This window comes from Sus scrofa, chromosome 9 (assembly GCF_054392235.1).
Source record: "Sus scrofa isolate SSC_HxYL_T2T_F1_AM1 chromosome 9, Sscrofa_HxYL_maternal_Yorkshire_Landrace_v2.0, whole genome shotgun sequence".
NCBI lineage: Eukaryota > Metazoa > Chordata > Mammalia > Artiodactyla > Suidae > Sus > Sus scrofa.
This window is the reverse complement of record NC_139391.1, coordinates 8,277,888-8,300,041: the sequence shown is the minus strand read 5'-3', so window position 1 is coordinate 8,300,041 and position 22,154 is coordinate 8,277,888. Positions and strand designations below refer to the sequence as shown.

The 22,154-nt window shown below is 44.5% G+C and overlaps 1 protein-coding gene across 5 annotated transcripts in view; it reads right to left on the bottom strand.

Annotated features, from left to right (window-relative positions):
- MRPL48 (mitochondrial ribosomal protein L48) overlaps positions 1 to 21,598 on the bottom strand; it is a 43,265-nt gene extending 21,667 nt beyond the window's left edge. Inside the window, exons 1-4 of one of the 5 annotated variants that reach the window (XR_014814607.1) lie at positions 20,974 to 21,598; positions 10,618 to 10,670; positions 7,740 to 7,777; positions 1,032 to 1,120 (exon numbers count right to left, since the gene is read on the bottom strand). Coding sequence is in view for 2 of the 5 variants with exons in the window: in XM_005667101.4 (XP_005667158.2) it covers positions 1,032 to 1,120; positions 7,740 to 7,777; positions 10,618 to 10,670; positions 20,974 to 20,994 (201 nt within the window). In the remaining 3 variants the exon portion in view is untranslated. Of the gene's footprint in view, positions 1 to 1,031; positions 1,121 to 7,739; positions 7,778 to 10,617; positions 10,671 to 10,764; positions 10,821 to 20,973 lie in introns of those variants that run through there. The other 4 variants (XM_005667101.4, XM_084975199.1, XM_084975200.1 and 1 more) reach the window with 4 other exon arrangements.
- Positions 21,599 to 22,154: the final 556 nt, after the last annotated feature.

The window sequence follows — 22,154 nt, the reverse complement described above, 5'->3', positions numbered from 1 at the left end:
TCCTCTCATACAATTCCTTGACGTTCAGGATGCGGCTCAGGAGAACATGGCAAGTTCAGTGGCTTCTGAGGCCCAAATATAAGTGGTGCTGGACCTCTGCCAAAGTCAGAGAGCTAATGGGAGCTGTGCATGGTTGTGTGCAAGCATCGATCCGAGCCAAAGAACCAAAGGTGACGCTGAAAACTCCCCAAGTGGAACAGCAGAATCTCCTCCACTGTACTGCTTACAGGAAGTGAGAGAATCGTGACTCAAAGCAAGACCAACTGACTTTCAAGCCAAGGTTATGTCTATCCCACCACAAAATCCTCTGCAAAAAGGAGTTCCTGCTGTGGCACAGTGGGTTAAGAATCCAAATGCAATGGCTCAGTGGAGGCACGGGTTCAATCCCCAGCCCAGCACAGTGGGTTAAAGGATCCAGTGTTGCCTCAGCTGCAGCTTGGACTCAATCTCTGGCTGGGGAACTTCCATATGCTATGGGTGTGGCCTTAAAAAAAAAAAAAACTTCTGCAAATGCACAAAAATCTAACCACTACAGAAGCAATCCTACAACTAGGGCCAGAAAAATAGGTTAAATAATCTTACAATGCTTAGAACTAACTCCCTGTTATTTGTGATAATGAATTCAAAGAATACATACATCTTTTAAATCTACAAATATTGTAAATATCGGCTATTTGGATGAAAATATTAATCCACCTCTACATGTCATAAACCACTCATTCAGCTAAAGTCAGTGTATCATTTCCATTGTGAGGTCCATGTTGAACTAAGTACTAAAAAGATATTTTCTTTACCACAAATAATAAAACCAAATCATTTGTTTTCTAGTGGGATAACCTGGCCCAGGGACAAGACTAGGAACTGGCAAAAAAAACCATCCCAACATATCCAAACTGAACAACTGGACTGAACTGAGGGATGACCCCCTACCCTTTCCAGCTCCAGTACTCTCCGACCTATGCTTATTTGATCTTTGGGTCTTTGCAAAAGCTGCGGGGGGTCCTTTTCTAAAGGAGCCCTGCCCCCTTTACCTCTTGTGCTTTAACTAGGTGCTTGTATCTTCCAATGCCATGGGTGGGCTTTGACCTGTAATGCCGACTGGTACTCAGCAGAATGCCACCTAAAAGACAGAAAATAAGACACACTTGTGGCAAAGCTCCTTCAAGGACAGACAGAACATACGTGAGGAGACAAGCACCCATTGCGAGATGGACTACTGGGGAGAGTGGGCCTCTTGTTGGCGCAGGACCCAGAGCTACGGCTTGATCCTGAGCTGACTCTCGGTTTACCCTACTTGTCTCTCCGTCTGGCCCCTGGACTGTATCTAATCCGCACCACTCATGTTTCGTTTGTTTGTTGACAAATTCTGTGCTGCTAGAGCCACCAGTGGTAGGGGGACAAAATGCACCCTCACAGGGCTCTCGTTTTCTCTTGTTCCTCAACAGACAATAATCCTTTTGAAGTCACCTAATGAGAACTGTTCAGGGAAAGAGACAAGTGGCAAATATGATGGAGAAAAAGGACAATCACAGATTTCCACAAAGTTTTCAAAACTAACTTGCTTTCTTTGTGCTGATATGTAACAATCTCCACCCGACATTGTTAAGTGAAAAACAAAAACTAAAAACCTAAGGTACAGAACAGTGTGTATGTAAAAAATAGGCTCTCTCTATACATATTCACTGTAGTGGGTCCAGAGATGTGCCACCTGGATCCCCTTCAAACAAGGACTTGCCAATATATACTTATTCTCCTTTAATCCTCATTATTTTTATCTTTGTTTACAAATTAAGAAACTGCAGCTCAGAAAATAGGAATTGGCCAAGGCCATCCAGGAAGTAAGAGGCAGAAATGCACTTTAAATCCAGGTCTATCTGACTAAAGAGCCTGTATTCAAATGCGTTGCAACACATGACTTTCTGGAACACAAAATCTAGCTAGACTTGATCTTTCCCAGACCTGATCTGTTCCCTATCTCCACCCTTTCACCAGAACCAGCCCTACACAGCTCTGCATGCCTGTCTCTCTCTCTTGCTCACTCTCCACCTTCTGGAAAAGTACTGTCTTAAGGTTCTGCTCCCTTTCCTTCCGTCTCCTATGGCCCCCCCATCTCCCCAGGGCCCCCCCACAAAGGGAGGGCCCAAACCCAAAATGGTATGGAAAAGTCTAATGATATCAAGTGAAATGTTTCTTAAGCATCTCTCTTCCAAAATACGCTTCCACGATTTCTTGTTGGAGCACAGTGGAAATGAATATGGCTAGTATCTGTGAGGATACAGGTTCGATCCCTGGCCTCACTCAGTGGGTTGGGGATCCCGCGTTGCTGTGGCTGTGGTGTAGGCCGGCAGCTGCAGCTCTGATTCGACCCCTAGCCTGGGAATTTACATATGCTGCGGGTACAGCCCTAAAAAGTGAAAATAAAAATAAAACAAAATATGCTTCCAAGACGGTCTGCTCTCTGCCAGGCCAATCAAGAGTCATGGCTTCAGAGACTTTCCCCACATTTACAATCCACACCATTTCATCAAGACTACCTTAGGACCTCACAGATCCTTCCATGAAATGCGTTAGGCCACATTTACTAGTATGTGGCAACAACTATATGGATAATGGGACAGTTACCAAGGTGACTAAAATTTGCTGCTCTCCCTAGAGATGCTCCATGTGTACTGGGGAAGGATGACAGGAAAGCAGATAACTACCTTACGGTGCACAAAATACTTTAATGGAGATGAGAGCAAGGAACCCAGAGGAAAGAACCTTCTTCACCTGGGACGAGTGGGGAAGGGCGCAGGGGAACAGGGTCAGAGAGGTGAAAAGAGTATGAGAGCTCGCCACGCGAGGAAGAAGAAGGCATTTTCGCCAGAGGTTTCCAATGGGCACTGAACACAACTGATGTATCCTCTTGGTCACTATTCCGACTGACTCTCTGCGCCTTTGGATTCCAGACTCTGCAACCTGGGAGCCACCCAAGGAGCTGAGATCCAAATCCCCCTGATGGGCACACAAGCGTCCTCAGACCAGAGTCCATCCATCTAGTCATCAAAATTTTATGTCCTCACAGTTCCCCTTGCGGCTTAGCAGGTTAAGAACCCGACACAGAGTCCATGAGGATGCGGGTTCCATCCCTGGACTTGCCCAGTGGGTTAAGGATCTGGCATTGCCGTGAGCTGTGGAGTAGGATGCAGATGTAGCTCGGACCCAGCATTGCTGCGGCTGTGGTGTAGGCCGGCGGCTACAGCTCCGATTGGACCCCTAGCCTGGGAACCTCCATGTGCCACAGGTGCGGCCATAAAAAGAAAAAAGGAAAAAAAAATTATGACCTCAAAATATGGTCTCCTAAAAAGCACTAAACAAAGCATGTTTATTTATTCAACACATATTTATAACTACCTACCAGGGTAGCCCACAACAATTACAGCCTCACAGCCATGTGAATGGCACACACAAGAGCTGAGCAGAGTACAACCAACCCAATACCCATGGCAGGCCTGGTTAATACCAAGCACTGCCCTAGAAGCTGGAGTTATAACAATGGACAAAGTCTCTGCAATACAGAACCTAAGACAGCAATATCAATGCAGGGGGATAAGAGGTACGTATGCTAAGGGCTTTATACATGGGAGAGGCACTAAGGCTGGACTTGTGGTCAGGGGAGGGATGGACTGGGAGTTTGGGGTTAACAGATGTACACATAGAATGGATAAGCAACAAAGTTGTACTGCATAGCCCAGGGAACTAGATTTAATATCCTGTGATAAATCATAATGGAAAAAGAATACATACATATAGGAGTGCCCATCGTGGCTCGGTGGTTACTGAATCCGACTGGGAACCATGAGGTTGCAGGTTCGCGATCCCTGCCCTTGCTCAGTAGGTTAAGGATCTGGTGTTGCCGTGAGCTGTGGTGTAGGTCGAAGATGCGGCTCGGATCCCGTGTTGCTGTGGCTGTGGCGTAGGCCGGCGACTGGACCCCTAGCCTGGGAAACTCCATATGCCGTGGGAGTGGCCCAAAAAATGGGGCATAAAGACAAAAAAATAAAAGAATACATACATATATATATATCATTTTGCTGTACAGCAGAAATTAACACAACATTGCAAATCAACTATACTTCAATAAAATAAATTTTAAAATGTTTTTAAAGAGTTTAGTGCATGGGTACAGTTCTCCTATGCCTCCATGATATAGTAAAATATTTTGTGTAAACTTAAAAACGAAACAACTCAGGTGCCAATCACCATCTTAAAGTACACAGAAACTCAATCATCCACTAGTGGTTTCAAAGAGCGGAGTCAAAAATGGTCTCTGAGATGATGACGCATCTTAGGTGAAAATGCTGCAAGCGCTGCCTCAGCCTCTCAGCTACCGGAATTCCTTGGCAAGGAGGCATTTTCAAATTCAGTTTGGGGGAATTCCTATAATTAGAGCAGCTGGTTAATTAAGAATCTGTTTCAAACTACTGTTACACTAACCATTTTCCCCCTTAAATGAAAGGTTTTGGTCAAATTACCAGTGGTTAAACGGCTTAATTAGCCAGTTGTTTTAATTATAAAATTTACAAGTTTGAAAGCCTCTGATTTCCATTAAGTTCAACTGAATTTTATCCCGCTGCTTGTGTCATTAAGCTGGTTTCCTGCTGTCATGTTAACATTGCAGCCTCCTGAGAGAAAAGGCAACGCTTTTTATGGAAGAAGACGCAAAACCCCAGGATTTCAAAAGGTGGCTTTGAAAATCTTTCCATTAGCACAATTACAGCGGGCGATCATGTACCGACTTCTCCCACAGCACGTCCTTGCCCTGACCTCTGCCAGCCCCACTGTCCTTCAGTGTCCTTGTTTACTAAACTGGGGACAAAACCCGTCGGTCCAGAAAGGGGATAAACAACTTTATACTTAGTCTTTCTCCTTCAAAACCGGAACAAGCATTTGGAGCAGGGCTATGTAGGAGGGAAAAAGGGAAAAAATTGGGATAATCCCAGACGAGAATCTAATTACAGGATATTTTCTCCTTTCAATAAACCATAAGTCCCTGAAGGGCAGATACACCCAGCACCTGGTAAATAGTACGTGCTCAGTAAATGTTGCATTTCTTTGTTTGTTTTTTGTTTTTAAGTTCTAGAGTTATTTTATCAAGACAATCTGCCACGATTTGGCCCTGGCAGCTACCCACTTTTTTCAAGATCTCTTTTCAAACTTCTTTCAGTTTTTCTTTCTTTTTTTTTTTTTTTGTCTTTTTGCCATTTCTTGGGCCACTCCCGCGACATATGGAGGTTCCCAGGCTAGGGATCTAACCGAAGCTGCAGCTGCCAGCCTACGCCAGAGCCACAGCAACGCAGGATCCGAGCCGCATCTGCAACCTACGCCACAGCTCACGGCAACGCCGGATCGTTAACCCACTGAGCAAGGGCAGGGACCAAACCCGAAACCTCATGGTTCCTAGTCGGATTCGTTAACCACTGCGCCACGATGGGAACTCCTTCTTTCAGTTTTTCTAACTACGCTGAACTCCTTGGACTTGAACGTACATGTTTTGCTGCCTCCACCTTTTTGCTTATGCTGTAGTCTGAGTTCCCGTCACTTAACCTCTTTAGACTTCTTTATATATTTACTTCTGCCCTCTGCACATACGTTTAAATCAGTAAGAAAAAAACAGTCATTACAATCAGGCCCATCCCTTAGAGAGCCGCTGGGAAGGTAGCCAGGGGCCACAGAGAGTACGAGGGGAAAGGAACAAACAGGATACCGCTTCCTACTCTTCTTTTCCAAACACCATTATAATTCACTTTTGAAATTTCTTTTCTTCCTTTTTCTTTCTTTCTCTTTTTGCTTTTTGTTTGTTTGTTTGTTTGTAGGGCCTCACTTGAGGCATATGGAAGTTTCCAGGCTAGGGGTCAAATCAGAGCTACAGCTGCCAGCTTACGTCACAGCCACAGCAACACAGGATCCGAGCTGCATCTTTGACCTACATCACAGCTCACGGCAACAGCAGATCCTTAACCCACTGAGCGAGGCCAGGGATCGAACCCATATCCTCATGGATACTAGTCTGGCTTGTTATCACTGAACCACAACAGGAACTTCTCAATTTTGAAATTTCTGACTTTAAAGAAATCTCAAGGACCCGTGAAAAATGGCAACAGAGCTGTGTCCTTTCAAAGAGAATTACCTTGGCACACCAGTACTGGTGAGTTACCCTGAGCTGGGCCTTGGAGTCTTCTAGGCACTGAGGTTCCATGACCACAAGTGAAAAGGGCAAAGGAGGAGTTCCCATCGTGGCACGCAGCAAAAATGAATCCAACTAGGAACCATTCCTCGCAGGTTCGATCCCTGGCCTCGCTCAGTGGGTTAAGCATCCAGCATTGCTGTGAGCTGTGGTGTAGGTGGTAGACGTGGCTGGGATCTTGTGTCACTGTGGCTGTGGATCTGGCGTTGCTGTGGTGTAGGCTGGCGGCTGTAGCTTCGATTGGACCCCTAGCCTGGGAACCTCCATCTGCTGTAGGTGTGGCCCTAAAAAGGAAAGAAAAGGGAAAAGGAATCTAGAGATTATCATACTTAAGTCAGAGAGAAATAACCATCATATGATGTCATTTACATGTGGGATCTAAGAAAAGGATACAAATGAACTTATCTGCAGAATAGTAACAGATTGAAAACAAACTTATGGTTACTAAAGGAGACAGGTGCTGGGCGGAGGAGGGATGGGCTGGGGTTTAGGACTGGCATATGCATACTGAGATATACGGAATGACTGGCCAACAAGGCCTGCTTTATAGAATAGGGACCTCTACCCAATATTCTGTGATAATCTATATGGGAAAAGAATCTAAAAAAGAATGGATGTGCATACATGCATAACTGAATCACTTTGTTGTACAGCAGCAATTAGCACATTATAAACTAACTGTTCTTCAATAAAACTTTAAAAAATGAAAAAATATCCAAAAGCTGCTTTGAAAATTTCCATTATCGACAAAGCAAAAACTGCATGTAATAGGATTGAAACAGATCAAAATTCACTGAGTTAATCATATCATGGTCATTTGTTCTGGATAAAATATTGTAAGAAAAGCCTTAGCCTGGTAAATGATGGACATGAAAGACAGGTCTGGAATAGTAGCAATAATAACAGTAGCTAACTTTTTCGAGCACTCTGTACTTTTACCTCATTGAGTCTTCAAATAATTCACTGCAGTTTGTACTATAATTCTCATTTTTTATTTTTTTTATTTATTTGACTTTTAGGGCCACACCTGTAGCATATGGAGGTTCCCAGTTTAGGGATCAAATCAGAGCTATAGCTGCCAGCTGCCACAGCCATAGCAATGTGAGATCCGAGTCATACCTGCGACCTACACTATAGCTCACGGCAACGCCGGCTCCTTAACCCACTGAGTGAGGCCAGGGATCGAACCCACATCCTCATGGATGCTAGTCAGATTTGTAACCTGCTGAGCCACAGCAAGAACTCCCTCCTCACTTTTTAAAGAGAGGAAACCAAGCTATGAAGAGGTAAAGATCACAAAATAGTATGTGGTAGAGCTGGGATCCAAACTCACTGCCGAGCTCCGGCTCTCAACCACCTCTTGTGTTCTCGCCCACTGCCCTACGCCAGGTGAGGGGCAGGATTTGGTCCCACGACTCTTATCAAAGATATGCTAGGCATCTTTCCAGACATCGTGGCAGAGTATCAGAGGGTCACTTAAAGCAGGAAGATGACATTAGGAAATGACACTCACCTGCAGAACAGATGGGACTCTCTCCCGAAGCTCTGACCCTACAAAGAGGGCGAAATACAGTTAGACACCCGCGTTTTATTTACACAGCTACCAAAACTCACACGCTCCTTCCTAAGAGTATGTCAGTGCACGTATGTCCTTATTCCCTGCTTCCCTTCTTTCCATAAGCGCTACTGGGTATCTGCTACGTGCCAGATAATGTGGTAGGTTTTTAGGATGTAAAAGTAAGTAAAATGGGAGTTCCTGTTGTGGCGCAGCGGAAACGAATCCGACTAGTAACCATAAGGTGACGGGTTCAATCCCTGACCTCGCTTAAGGATCTGGCGTTACTGTGGCTGTGGTGTAGGCTGGCAGCTTTAGCTCTGATTTGACCCCTAGCCTGGGAACCTCCATATGCTGTAGGTGCAGCCCTAAAAAGCCACAAAAAAAAAAAAAAAAAAAAAAAAAGTAAGTAAAATATGTCTATCTTTGGTCTAACTGGGAGGGAACTATGTAAACAAATGTGAGCCACAACACAGTGCTGACCCAGAACAAAAGCAGGTACAAGAGTTGGTGGAATACAGCACAGTGTGGTCCTTTCCGCTGTGGAGGCGAAACTATTTGAGCTGAGTATTCAAAAATGAAGAACTATTCTTAATTATTTAGCTGCAAAGGCAAAGCATTCTAGGCAGAGGTGTGGCAGTGGTATGACTGAGGAACAGTGAGCAGGTGGATGTGAGCGGCACTTAAACTGCAGGGAAGGGGGCAGGGTAAAAAAAGGTAATTGGGGGCCAGGTTATTAAGACCTCGTACAGTGTGCAGAGGGGTTTGGTTGTACTCTGTGTAGGCACTGGGGAGCTCCTGGCAGAGCTTAATCCCAAAACTGATAGGATGAAGTTTAAGTTTTGCAGAGTTAACCCTGGCAGCAGGTGAGCCATGAATGGGAAGTGGTGAAACCCAGGGAAGGGGCTCTTTCAACAGCCCTGCACCATCAGACTGTGCTCCGGGGGATGGAGCGGAAGGGACGCAGGGAGAACCAGGCTGGATACAGAAGCCAAAGAACAGGGAGCGGAATAATACAGCTCTCCTTGGCTAAGTACTCAGAGTATTTTAGTTCAGCAGCCTGAGAGGCTTTGAAACTAAATTGCGGAACAAGCTGGAGACAAGCAGATGTGTGATTAACTGCTGACTCCACCATTTCCACACTGTGTCCTTAGGCAAGTTGTTACAAACAAATCTGTAACCCAGTTATCTCATCTTTTAAATGCAAATAATAACAGTATAAACCTCATGGGACCAAAAATGGATCTTAAATTCTCTGAGCCAGTTTCCTCTTTGGTAAAATGACAACAGGTACATTTGTCCTGTATGTTCTTGGATGATTACAGAGAACATGTGAATTGCTTAGCATGGTGCCACAGTAGGTGCTTACTGAATAGGTGACTGATTAACGACGGAAAATAGATTAAGCCGGAAAGGAATAAGAGGAAAAGGGCTTCAATAAATACAAGGGATTGAAGAAATCATCCAGGCTCATGAGTGCCATGTGGGCCAGGAATACATATAATTCATTGTTTTCTATCATGCGGCTGCCACACATAAGATATTCAGTGAATATCTGTTGAGAGGAGAAATAAATAAATGACCAAATGCCATCTGGAGAAAAACAATGGGCGAGGTAGCATACTAGATATGCAGAACAGTAGAAAAACAACGACAACAACGTAAGTTTGAATTGTAACCCTTATTAGCTATGTCATTTTAGAGCAATCAATTAACCTCTCTGGACCTTTCTGGACCTCAGTTATTTATACATAAAAGTGAGATAATATCACCTATTTCATCAGGTCACTATGGGGATACAGCCACTCATTAAACAAATATTTATTGAATGCCTGTTATGTGCCAGACACCATTCTAGGCCTCAGGTCTAGGGCAGTAAACAAAACTAACAAAGTCCTTATTCACATGATGCTTATATTTGAGTGGGTGGGCAGGTTAGAGAGACAACTATCTATCAATCGATCGATCAACTGATAGACAGATGGTGTCAGACAGTGATACCTGCTATGAAGACAAATAAAGCAAATAAGGGGACAGAAATTAATAGAGGACAGCTATTTTACACAGGGTCATCAGGGAAGGCCTTTCTGATGAGAGGACATTTGGACAGAGACCTGAATAAAGTAAGGGGGCAAAAGCCATAAGAATATCTGAGGGAAGAATGTTCGAAGCTCCTGCGGAGGTAGGGTGCTTAGACCACCGAGGCACAGAAAGGGAGCCAGCGTGGCTGAAGCTGCGTCAGCAGCAGCAGGGTACAGTGAGGAGCAGGTTGGGTACAGTCCTGCAGGACACCCTCAGGACAGCAGGGTTGACTTTGAGTGAGATGCGATTCCACTGGAGAGGTCTGAGGAAGAGAGGTGCTGTGACTACCTTGATTTTAAGCAAATGACTCTGGTTTTAGGGTAGAAAAGGGTAGAAGGGTAGAAAACAAAAGCAAAAGCAAGGAGATCAGCTATGAGCAGGATGAAAGCGGTAAGAAAGAAAAGGGGAGGAGCTGGTCCCCAGGAGTTTAGCAAAACTGAAAGCACAAAGACTCAAACCGGAGGTGAGAAAGGGTGTGCCTGTGCTGCCGTCCAGACGGACAGGATTTGTTTAAGAACGGGATGGAGAGCGAGAGAAACACAGTGTCAAGATGACTCCAAGGATGTTTGTCCTGAGCAGCTGGATGACGGCGTCGTCACTGGCTGAGAACAGGGAAGGAGTGAGATGGCGGGGCCTTAATGCCCAGACGCTGAGTAAACACACAAGTGGAGATCACGAAAGAAAAATGCTCCGTGAGCTGCCTGACGGAATGCACACATTGGCTATATTTAATTACCGGTATTCACGTCCTTACCTTATGAGGGAAAGGGCTTGCTTTAAAACGGTGTCATTCCTCAGACACAGCGCCTAGAGCAAAACAGCCGTGTTAGAACAATCTTAAGCATTCACAGATCTGCAAGTGCCTCTTCATAAAGAGGCCAGAAACCCACCGTACATGAACCAAAAAGGATCCAAAGGCTCCTGTCTAGCAAAGAAGCTGTCCTGCAGGTGATACCAAACACGCAGGCCAGCCAAGGTCACCTTCTTTCCTATCCCTCCACTACTGAAAATGCTCCAAAAACGGAAGCCTTCCTGCTTCCTTTTTCTTTAAAAAAAGTGGCTTTTTAAAAAATCCTATTTTCTCTTTCCAATGCGATTTACTTTGGTCTAAGATCAGTCAGCAAGTACGATGCACGTGTCAAGCACAGGCACCCCCTGAGGGACCTTCTGAACTCTTCCCTAATCCTCAACCCCTGCAAGGCAATTTCGCTGGGTAGGCAACTGAGGCCCACGGAAGTTATATTCCAAGAAATTTTAGATGGTAAGCGGCTAGGAGGACTGTTTTACTCCAAAGGTTATGCCTCTATTACAGCACACCGTCTCTCTTAGTAATTAAATATTGATACCAACATGAACAAACAATGATAATGAAGGGAGGCAGTTGCAGGGCAGCTTCCCTCACCAACCCCTGCTCAACAACCCAGCGATTTCAATCTCACTCTGCCCTGCTGGCACCCACTCAAAAGATCAGTTATAGCTTTACTAAGGGAGTGTTTAACACAGAGGAGGTCTTCTTAGAAAGTAACTAGATAATAAATAATAAACGTCTGCAAGGCCCGGTAACATAAAGAGAAAATCCTGTCCATGACGGGTAACAATTTCAATTCCTTCAACACGTACGTGCGGAAAGTCTATTATGTGTAAAAGCCTTCAGAAACAAAGGAAAGTCTGAGAAACTGTCATACTTAAGAGGCGTCTCAGCACACATGGCAACTAAATGTAATGTGATATCCTGGATGGGATCTGAGAGCAGGAAAAGGACATTAGATCCATCAATTATGAAAAATGTACCCTACCGACCTAAGACAAGATTAGGGAGAGCTGGAGTAGATGGGAATTCTTTGGAATATCTTTGAAACTTTTTGGAATTCTAAGACTATTCTAAAATACAGTTTATTTTTAAAAAGCCTATTATGGGAGTTCCTGTTGTGGCTCAGTGGTAAACGAACCCGACTAGGATCCATGAGGATTCGGATTTGATCCCTGGAAGTGGGTTAAGGATCCGGTGTTACTGTGAGCTATGGTGTAGGGTGAAGACACAGCTGGGATCTGGCATTGCTGTGGCTGTGTCATAGGCCAGCAGCTACAGTTCCAATTCAGTCCCTAGCCGGGGAACGTCGATATGCTGCGGGTACGGCCCTAAAAAGAAAATAAATAAATAAAATAAAAAGCCTATTATGTGCCAACTACTGTGGTGAATATATGAAAGGGACTATAGGAGTTCCTGATGTGGTACAGTGGGTTAAGAATCTGACTGCAGGAGTTCCCGTCGTGGCACAGTGGTTAACGAATCCGACTAGGAACCATGAGGTTGTGGGTTCAGTCCCTGCCCTTGCTCAGTGGGTTAAGATCCGGCATTGCCGTGAGCTGTGGTGTAGGTTGCAGACGCGGCTCGGATCCTGCGTTGCTGTGGCCCTGGCGTAGGCTGGTGGCTACAGCTCCGATTCGACCCCTAGCCTGGGAACCTCCATATGCCGTGGGAGCGGCCCCAAAGAAATAGCAAAAAGACACACACAAAAAAAAAAAAAAAAAAAAAAAGAAGAATCTGACTGCAGTGGCTCAGGTCACTTTGGAGGTTCAGGTTCGAGCCCCAGACTGGTGCACTGGGTTAAAGGGTCCAAAGTTGCTGCAGCTGCAGTACAGGTTGCAGCTGTGGCTTGGATTCAATCCCTGGCCCAGGAATTTCCACATGCCATGGGTGTAGCCATAAAAAAATAAAATAAAAAAATAAAGGGACGGTAAAAACAAAATGTAACAGCATGGATGAACTGGAACCATTACGTTAAATATAAGAAGTTAGTCACAAAGGGTCAAATATTGTATGGCTCCATTAATACAAAATAACAGAATAAACAAAGCTATAGAGAAAGAAAGACTAGCAGTTGCCTAGGGCTGGGGGGGCCTGGGGATCCGGGGATGACAACTAAGGGATATGGAGTGAGGCCAGCGATTGAATCTGCATCTTTTGGGGGGTGATGAAAATGTTCTAAAACTGACTGCAGTGATGGTTGCACAACTCTGATATATTAAAGGCCATTGAACTGCATGCTTTAAATGGGCAAATTGTATGGTACATGAATTACATCTCAATAAAGCTATTTTAAAAATGTAAGCACAGGAGTTCTGGTTGTGGCTCAGCAAGTTAAGAACCGGACTAGTATCCATGAGGATGCAGATTCGATCGCTGGCCTCACTCAGTGGGTTAAGGATCTGGCACTGCTGTGGCTGTGGCTGTGGCCAGCAGCTGCAGCTCCAAATTGACCCCTAGCCTGGGAACTTCCCTATGCCACAGGCACGGTCTAAAAAGGGAAAAAAAAAACAAAACAAAACAGAAAACAAAATGTAAGCACAACTCCTGTCTTATAGGAGTTTGAAAGGCTGGAGTTATATTTGTATTAAACAGCTAAGCAATACCACAAGCATTATATAATTAAGTCAAAACATGAGGCACAAACAAGCACCTCTGTCAGGGAATCCAGGTACTGATGACCAGGAGAAGTTCTCAGCTGGTGGGGTATTACAGATATTGCTAAGAATCTGCCCAAAGTCTTGCAACTTCTCCCCAGATAAATACATACAGACATGAATATACAAAAGTTTGCAGACAACTTCAAGAGAGTCACTGAAACTCAACATTCCCCATAGACTATACTAAACCAAGAGATCCTTAAGGGCAAAGGTCATATTTTCCACCAATTGAAAGCACACTGTTGTTTTGGTAATTTAATAAATGATTAGGAAGAAGTGAATGGGTGATAATCATTGCCACCACTTATTACCACCCACATCTAGCTGAGTACTTACTCCGTGTCTGAATCATAATTTTCTTACAGGATAAGTATTCCATTTTACAGTCCAGCAAACTGAGGCTAAGTAATTTACTCAACGTCAAACAATTATTATCAGAACTAGCACAGAATCTTAGGTTTCTCTGACTCCAAAGCCTGTAATTTCCCCGTATTCTATACCCTCTCTCCCACAAATAAATGTGATAGTGCTTAGGAAACTGGGGTGGGAGGAATGACGAAATTTAGGAAAGGCTCCCAGAGAATGTGAGGTCACAAAGATTGGGAAGGATATAAATAGACAGAAGGAAGGGCAAGGTACGCAGACAATCCTAAAAATCCCAGCTAAATCAGATACTAAAAGACTTTGTAAAGTACATGTATATATTTAACCTAATACCAGCCAGCATAAAAGAGCATCCAACTGGGACAGGAGCTTCATACTTTGGCCAGTACTTTCCCCCTCTCTGGAGTGAGAGCAGATGACTCGAAGGTCCCTCCAGTCCCAAGATAAATCACCCACAATAAACAGAATAGAAATCAGTGAACAGAATATACTTTTAAATGGGTCACTTCATACGGAAGAAGTATTAGACAGGAAGAAAGATCTAGATGAGACTGATTTTTCCCTCCTCACTTTAATTGTTCAGATTTCTGAGTCTCTACAACAGCTCTGGGTTTAATTATCTAAAAGCCGGGCTTAAGGGTTGGAGACTTTTTGGAAGACATTCAAATTGTGCTGTGAACTCTCCCTTTCAGCTCTGGGAAATGCACTCCCTCTCCCCTGCACTGCTCGGCACTGTTTATCAGGACAAAAGTAATCTATTTTGGGGCCACGTCCACAAATACTCCTTCCCCACAGCCAGCAAATGAAGAGCAGCTCCAGCTCCAGAGCAAATGGAGGAGGAGGCCAGTGACTCCAGTAAATGAATGAATGAGGACACAGCCGCTGCAGTGGGTTACCAAAATACTTGTCCATGAGCTCGGGAGTCAGGAACCAGGAAAAGACTACCCAGCTACTTGAGAAGTCACAGGGCAAAATCTATAGAGTATGAGTGGCTTCAGACACCAGAGCCCAGAGGTGGGTGGTGACAGCAGTGGGTAAGGGACCCATGAAGCAAGCAAGTGAGAGCTGTTTTATGAATATTAACAGAATATAACTGTATGTTAACAAGTATTATTTAAAATAGCATCGTTACTATCACTTATTGAATACATCCTTTGCACTAAGCACTTGGCTGTTCTATTTCAACTAATCTTTACACCAATCCTCTAATACAGGCATTTAAACAACTGCCTGTATTTTACAGAGGAAAAAAAGCAGAAGCTTAAGTAAACTGCCCAAAGTTGTAGGTTTAGTAGGAGGTGCCAAGATTCCACATGATTCTGACTGAATCCAAAGCCCATGTTTTCCTGTTTTCCATTCAGCCATACTATCTCTCAAAAGAACAATACCAATTTATAGCAGTGAAATCATACTAATAATAACCACCGAAACAATCCTATTTGCTGAGCACCTGCTATGTACCAAACGTCATTTCCTTTAATCCTCACAACCATTCTGTGAAATGGATATTTTTACCAAAGCCAGAAAGGTGAATTACTATATCTGATGCACATAGCTTGCAAGTGTTCTAGCTAAAATTTTCCTAAGTTCTTTCTTTTTTTTTGGTCTTTTGTCTTTTTAGGGCCTCACCCGCAGCATATGGAGGTTCCCAGGCTAAGGGTCTAATCGGAGCTGTTGCCACAGGCCTATGCCTACGCCAGAGCTACAGGAACGCAGGATCTGAGCTGCATTTGTGACCTACACTTCAGCTCACGGCAACGCTGGATCCTTAACCCACTGAGCGAGGACAGGTATCCAACCTACAACCTCATGGTTCCTAGTCGGATTCGTTTCTGCTGTGCCACAACGGGAACGCCTCCTAAGTTCTTTCAAAACTGCTTTTGTTTAGGGACTTCTCTTGTGGTGCAGCAGGTTAAGGATCTGGTGTTGTCTCTGCAGCTGCCTGGGTGACTGTCATGGCGTGGGTTTGAACCCTGGCCCAGGAACTTCCACATGCCTCGGGCACAGCCAAAGAAAAAGAAAGAAAAAAGAAAGAAGAATGAAATGACCAGAACAGATAAATCCACAGAGGTAGAAAGTAGATTCGTGGTTACCACAGGATGGGCAGAGAAGAGAATGAGAAATAATTGCTTACAAGTACAGGGTCTCTTTCTGGAGTGATGAAAATGTTCTGAAATTAGATAGTGGTGATGGTCAAACAACTTTGTGAATACACCAAAACCCACCAAATCAAACACTTTAAAAGGGTGAGTATCGGAGTTCCCATTGTGGCGCAGTGGTTAACGAATCCGACTAGGAACCATGAGGTTTCGGGTTCGATCCCTGGCTTTGCTCAGTGGGTTGGGGATCCGGCATTGCCGTGAGCTGTGGTGTAGGTCGCAGACGCAGCTCAGATCCCACGTTGCTGGGGCTCTGGTGTAGGCCTGCGGCTACAGCTCCGATTGGACCACTAGCCTGGGAACCTCCATATGCCGAGAGAGCGGCCCAAGAAAATGACAAAAAGATGAAAAAAAAAAAAAAAAAAGGGTGAGTATCATGGTATGCAAATTATATCTTAATTAACTCTCTCCCTTGATCTAAGCCCCATTGCTTCTCTCCCTTCCAATTTCCTCCGGACCCTCTGAACTCCAAACATGTTCTCATTTCAGGGCCTTTGCATATTCTCTCCATCTAAATTATATCATTATTTCAGTCTTAGTCATGTAACATCACTAAGAAAATTTTTCTGACTGCTCAGACTTACTTGAATCCTGCTGTTATACACACATACAGCACACAGAATCTTTTGTAGCATTTACCACAATTAGTTAACTAGTTATTGTGTGTGTGTGTGTGCGCGCGTGTGTGTGTTGAGGGAGGGATTAAGCTTAATTGTCTTTGTTTTTAAAGTATGTGCTGGGGTATAATGGGCCCAACAGGAATGGAAACAAAACTTCTGGATAGATGAATTGAGCTGGTCACATTTGTAAATTTTAGTTCTTACAACTTGGAGCTGTCTTTAAGTAATTGTTTCTTCTTAAAAATTGAAGTATAGCTGATTTACAATATTGTATTAGTATCGGGTACACAGGAAAGTGACTGGTAACATATACATTCTTTTTTTCCAATTCTTTTCCATGATAGGTTATTACAGGATATTGAATATAGGAGTTCCCTCTGGTGCAGTGGGTTAAGAATCTGACTGCAGTGGCTCGGGTGGATATGGAGGTACAGGTGTAATCCCTGACCTGATGCAGTGGGTTAAAGGATCTGGCATTGCCGCAGCTGCAGCTCAGATTCAATACCTGGCCTGGGAACTTCTATATACCACAGGTGTGGCCATAAAAATCCCCTTGTGGGTCAAGGGGTTGGTAATCCCTGAAAAGAATGGTAAACTTAGGGTGAGTGACATGTAGACCTGAGCTTGACACTCCAGGACCATCCAGGCGAGTCACTACCAATGCCCTGTGTGCTCTGACTTCCACGGACACCACTCTCCCATCTTGATCAAACAAACAATACACTTTCTGGGGTCTGATGACTAGCAGCTTTAATGTCTTTTTTTTTTTTTTTTTTTTTTTTTTTGTCATTTTAGGACAGCACTCAAGGCATAAGGAAGTTCCCAGGTGAGGGGTTGAATCGGAGCTGTGCCAGCCTATGCCACAGCCACAGCCACATGCAATCTGAGCCGTGTCTGCTACCTACACTGCAGCTCATGGCAATGCCAGAGCCTCAACTCACTGAGTGGGGCCAGGGATCAAACCCGTATCCTCATGGATACTAGTCGGGTGCGTTACTGCCGATCCACAACAGGAACTCCAGCATGAGTGTCTTAATTGGATCAAGCCTGCTTTACTACTTCTGTTGACTCAAAGAGGTATGATTCTACCCCTAGTTTTATTCCAGTAAAGCTGAGCTTCGCACTCATCTAAAATTTGAGATGATTATAAGGTAAAACCTTCTTAGGGTTCCAAGCACTGAGCTAAGAGTTTGAAGTTCTAGTCCTAGCTCTACCACGTATTTACCATGTAGTGTTAACATTTGTTCACGTACTTATTCATTATGTATCAGATACCAACTTCAGGTGAAAAACGGTAGGCTGAGTCCATTCAGACGTGAAGAAAACAGTTTGCCTACCCTCAAATCTTTCTAATGAGCAAAGCAGGTGTGCAAATTACTTATCACATTGCAATGAGAGATCAGTATAATGGGCTGTGTCGGTCATAAAGAAAGGAAGGACTGACAACCGAGAAGGTCAAGGAAGGCTTTCATTCCTCATTTCACAGATGAGGAAAACCAAGATTATCAAATCAGAGAAATGTAAAATACTCAGAAAAGGCAGTGGGGTTTTATTAAGGGGTAGAAAATCTAGGCTCCAGTCTCAACATTACCACATAAAAGACTATTAAACTATAAGCAAGGCATTCATTCAGGCATTCAGTAAGACATTTGAGAACTTTATTATTATTTGTCTTTTTAGGGCTGCACCTGTGGCACATAGAAGTTCCCAGGCTAGGGGTCAAATCAGAGCTCCAGCTGCCACAGCCACAGCCACACGGGATCCAAGTCGCATCTTCTACCTACACCACAGTTCATGGCAATGCCAGATTTCCAACCCACTGAGCAAGGCCAGGGGTCGAACCCGAGTCCTCATGGATACTAGTTGGGCTCGTTAACCACTGAGCCATGGGAACTCTTATTATGTATCACACCCTGTACCAGTAGCTTCCATTTCCTTATCTGTTGTGCCTGCCAGGATTATCTCATATGGTGAAGATCAAATGAAATTATGGAAAGGAAAGCAGTTTATTAACTGCAGAATAATATCAATATTCCTCTTTGTGTAGTCCTTCACACTTATGAAATACTCTTAGTTTCATTATCTTCTATAATTTACACAACAATTCCATATGGTGGGCATTATCACCTTCATTTACGGATAAGAAACTGAAGCACAGAGAGATCAAACAACCTGCCTAAGTTCCCATAGCTAGCAAGAGATAGAAAATAAGTCTAATACAAATCTCATGTGTTTTCCTTACATGAGAAAGTGTAAGTATTAACTAACACTTTCAGATAGGCTGAGACAAGGATGGTCACAAGACTGCATATGATTAGGTGCCAAAAGATAATACCAGCTGAGAGTTCAAAAAACAAACAAGCACTTTGGCTGGAAGGGTCTGAAGGGTTTTAAGGAAAAGATTAGACCTGAGCTGGGCCTTTAAAAATGGAGCATTTGGATAGGTGGTAAGAAAAGTAAGGGCACCCCAAGTGAGAAAGCTCCTTAAGATCAAGGATTAGGAATTCAGCATTTTACAAAGAAGGATGGGAAGGTCTGGCTAAAGAAGCAGAGTGGAATAGAAGAATAAAGTCATTAACAAAGGAGTCTGTAAGGGAACAGTGGCATCAGGCTTAGAGGGGCAGTGTATGCCTTGTTATTTTTATGTATTTTTTTTAAATTTAAGTATCAGGAGTTCCCGTCGTGGCGCAGTGGTTAACGAATCCGACTAGGAACCATGAGGTTGCGGGTTCGGTCCCTGCCCTTGCTCAGTGGGTTAAGGATCCGGCATTGCCATGAGCTGTGGTATAGGTTGCAGACACGGCTTGGATCCAGCGTTGCTGTGGTGCAGGCAGGCGGCTACAGCTCTGATTAGACCCCTAGCCTGGGAACTTCCATATGCCACGGGAGTGGCCCAAAGAAATAGCAAAAAGACAAAAAAAAAAAAATTTAAGTATCATTAGTTTATCTACAATGTTGTGCCAATTTCTGCTGTACAGCAAAGTGACCCAATCATACATATGCACAAATTCCTTTTCTTACATATCTTTCATCATGGTCTATCCCAAGAGATTGGATACAGTTCCCTGTGCTGCATAGTAGGACCTTACTGCTTATCCATTCTAAATGTAATAGTTTGCATCTATTAACCCCAAACTCCCAGTCCATCCCACTCCCTCCCCCACCCCCTTGTATGCCTTGCATCTTTTAGGCGATGGCCTAAAGACGGATTTCCATGGGCTCTGCAGGGGTACGGAATGGCCAAAAATGGAAAAATGATCCATCCCTTTCACGATTCCTCAGAATCAAGGCTCTTCAAGCAAGATCCTGGAGCCATGAACTGACCATCTTTAAGAATTGTTTTGTCTCTTTTTTTTGTCTTGTCTTTTTAGGGCCGCACCGGCGGCATATGGCTAGTTCCCAGGCTAAGGGCCGAATCAGAGCTGTAGCTGCTGGCCTCAGCCACAGCCACGCGGGAGCCAAGCAGCGCAGCGTCTGCAATCTACACCACAACTCAGGGCAACGCTGGGCCTTTAAGCCACTGAGTGAGGCCAGGGATGGAAACTGCGTCCTCATGGATGCTGGTTGGGTTCCTTAACCACTGAGCCATGCCAGGAACTCCAGAATTAAGTTTTGAAATTTTGATTTTCTATTATCCTTTCACCAGATCTAGCCAAATTCTCACAGTTTTGCTAGGATGAACAACAGTGAGTTATTTCATTAAGGATGAAGCGAGGTTTGTTCTTTAAGGAAACAAACCTGGAGACATTCAGGGGCTGCCCCAAAGTGACTACTAGCAGATCTGTGAGCAGCCATGACCACGCTGATCTATGTATCATGAGAGTGGAGTCTCCAAATTCATCCCTCAAATGAAAGTTTAACATAATTTGCTGAAATAAGTCATTATTCTAAGCAGCAAGATACAATTGAAAAAAGCACAACGGAAATCTATTAAATCGCTTAAGAGGCCAAGGGAAAGCCAAAGAATGCATTTATGTGGTTTACAGGGTTTTATTGAAGTCACCTAAGTAAGGTTTGGAAAGTAAAATGTAGTTTATTATTACCCCTCCCCTGTCGCCACGTAGCCTCACAACCCAGTCTGTTCAGCAAGTAAAAACGGTGTTATTCAGAAAAAGCCTGGAAGTTGCTGACGTAAAGCAAAAAAAATCAAATGACCTCCTCGAGGTCATACATATTATCAGGGCCTATCCGGGTGGATTCTCCTTGCGGGGGTCCCTCTCTCTCCAGGCCAAAGGTCCCCCAGGGTTGCGCAGAGGGGGCGTGGCGCGCGGATAGCGCCGCAGAGTCAGCACCGGGAGAGGAGGACCCAGCGCAGCCCGAGGACTAGAGGGCGCCGCGCGTGCTGCCGGGAAGAGCCTTGTGCTCGCCGGTGTCTCTTACCCGGATGTCTGCAGCGGCGTGACGGCCCTGCGGTCACCTTCCAGCTCTGCTCTCCTCACCACCTCCCCCCGCGCCCAGCGTGCGGGGAACCGACATTACCTTTCCCAGAGCTCCGTTCATCCTTTGCTGTCGCGTTGTGTGCAGTCGGGCCAACTGAAGATCGGCCCAAGCAGCCGCGATCCCTGGGGGTCTGAAAATGCTGACGGAACGGCCTTGATCCGGTCCAGTAACAATATCCGACCGAGACGCATTCAACTCCCGCAGCACCTTGGTTCCGGCAGCTTCTGACATTCAGTGTTTAGAAATCCCCGCAGACCCTCCCCTCACTGCAGCTCGAGTGTCACCTTCACTGCTATTTCTCCGGGCAGAATTAATTGCCATCTCTGACTTGCCCCAATATTTTACACAATTCTGCTATTTCATCTGCCATACTATATATTAGTAATTTGTTTCTTGCTCTTTCCGTGTTTGATTGGGAGTTCCTCAGAGACTAAAATTCTGCCTGCTTAATTCATTCCAGCATCTAGCACAGGATGTGGAGATCTGACTTCTAACCTCGATTTAAAAGCTAATTGACCCTAAGTGAGCCTTTCTGGCATTCAATTGCCTCATAATAATTGATAATAACTTTTTTCCTTTCCTTTTTTCCCCCCTCATTTTTGGCAGCGTCGCGGCATATGGAGCTCCTGGGTCAGATATCAGATCCAAGCTGCAGTCATAACCTGAACCGCAGCTGCCGCAATGCCGGATCCTTAACCCCCTGTGCACCCGGGATCAGATCGAGTCCCAGCGCTCCCAAGACACCGCCGATCCCGCTGCACCACAGCAGGGGCTCCAATAACTATTTTTTTATTGAGTGGCCACTATGTGCAGTGCGTTATGCTCAGAGCATCGCTTAATTTACTCCTTATAATTTATTCCTTAGTGAAATATTATCACTGGATTTTACATGTGAAGATGTTGCAGGAGGTTCAGAGATAAATCTGGGGCCAGCCAACTGAGGCACAGATGAGTTTCAAACTCAGTCTCATTTATGCAATATGTTTTCCCTCTGACACGCGCCTTCTTACATGAGATAATGTCACAGCCCACATTCATTTACTTATTTTATACACATTGTCCATCACCTTAGCATGACTTTGTACCAGTCCTTTGATAGAACCTTGGGAACACAGAGATGAGTATTGCAAGGTCCCTGCACTTAAATAGCTCATAGAGGGATTGCATCAAACTAAAAGTCTTCTGTGCAGCAAAAAATTAACAGAGTGAAAAGACAACCT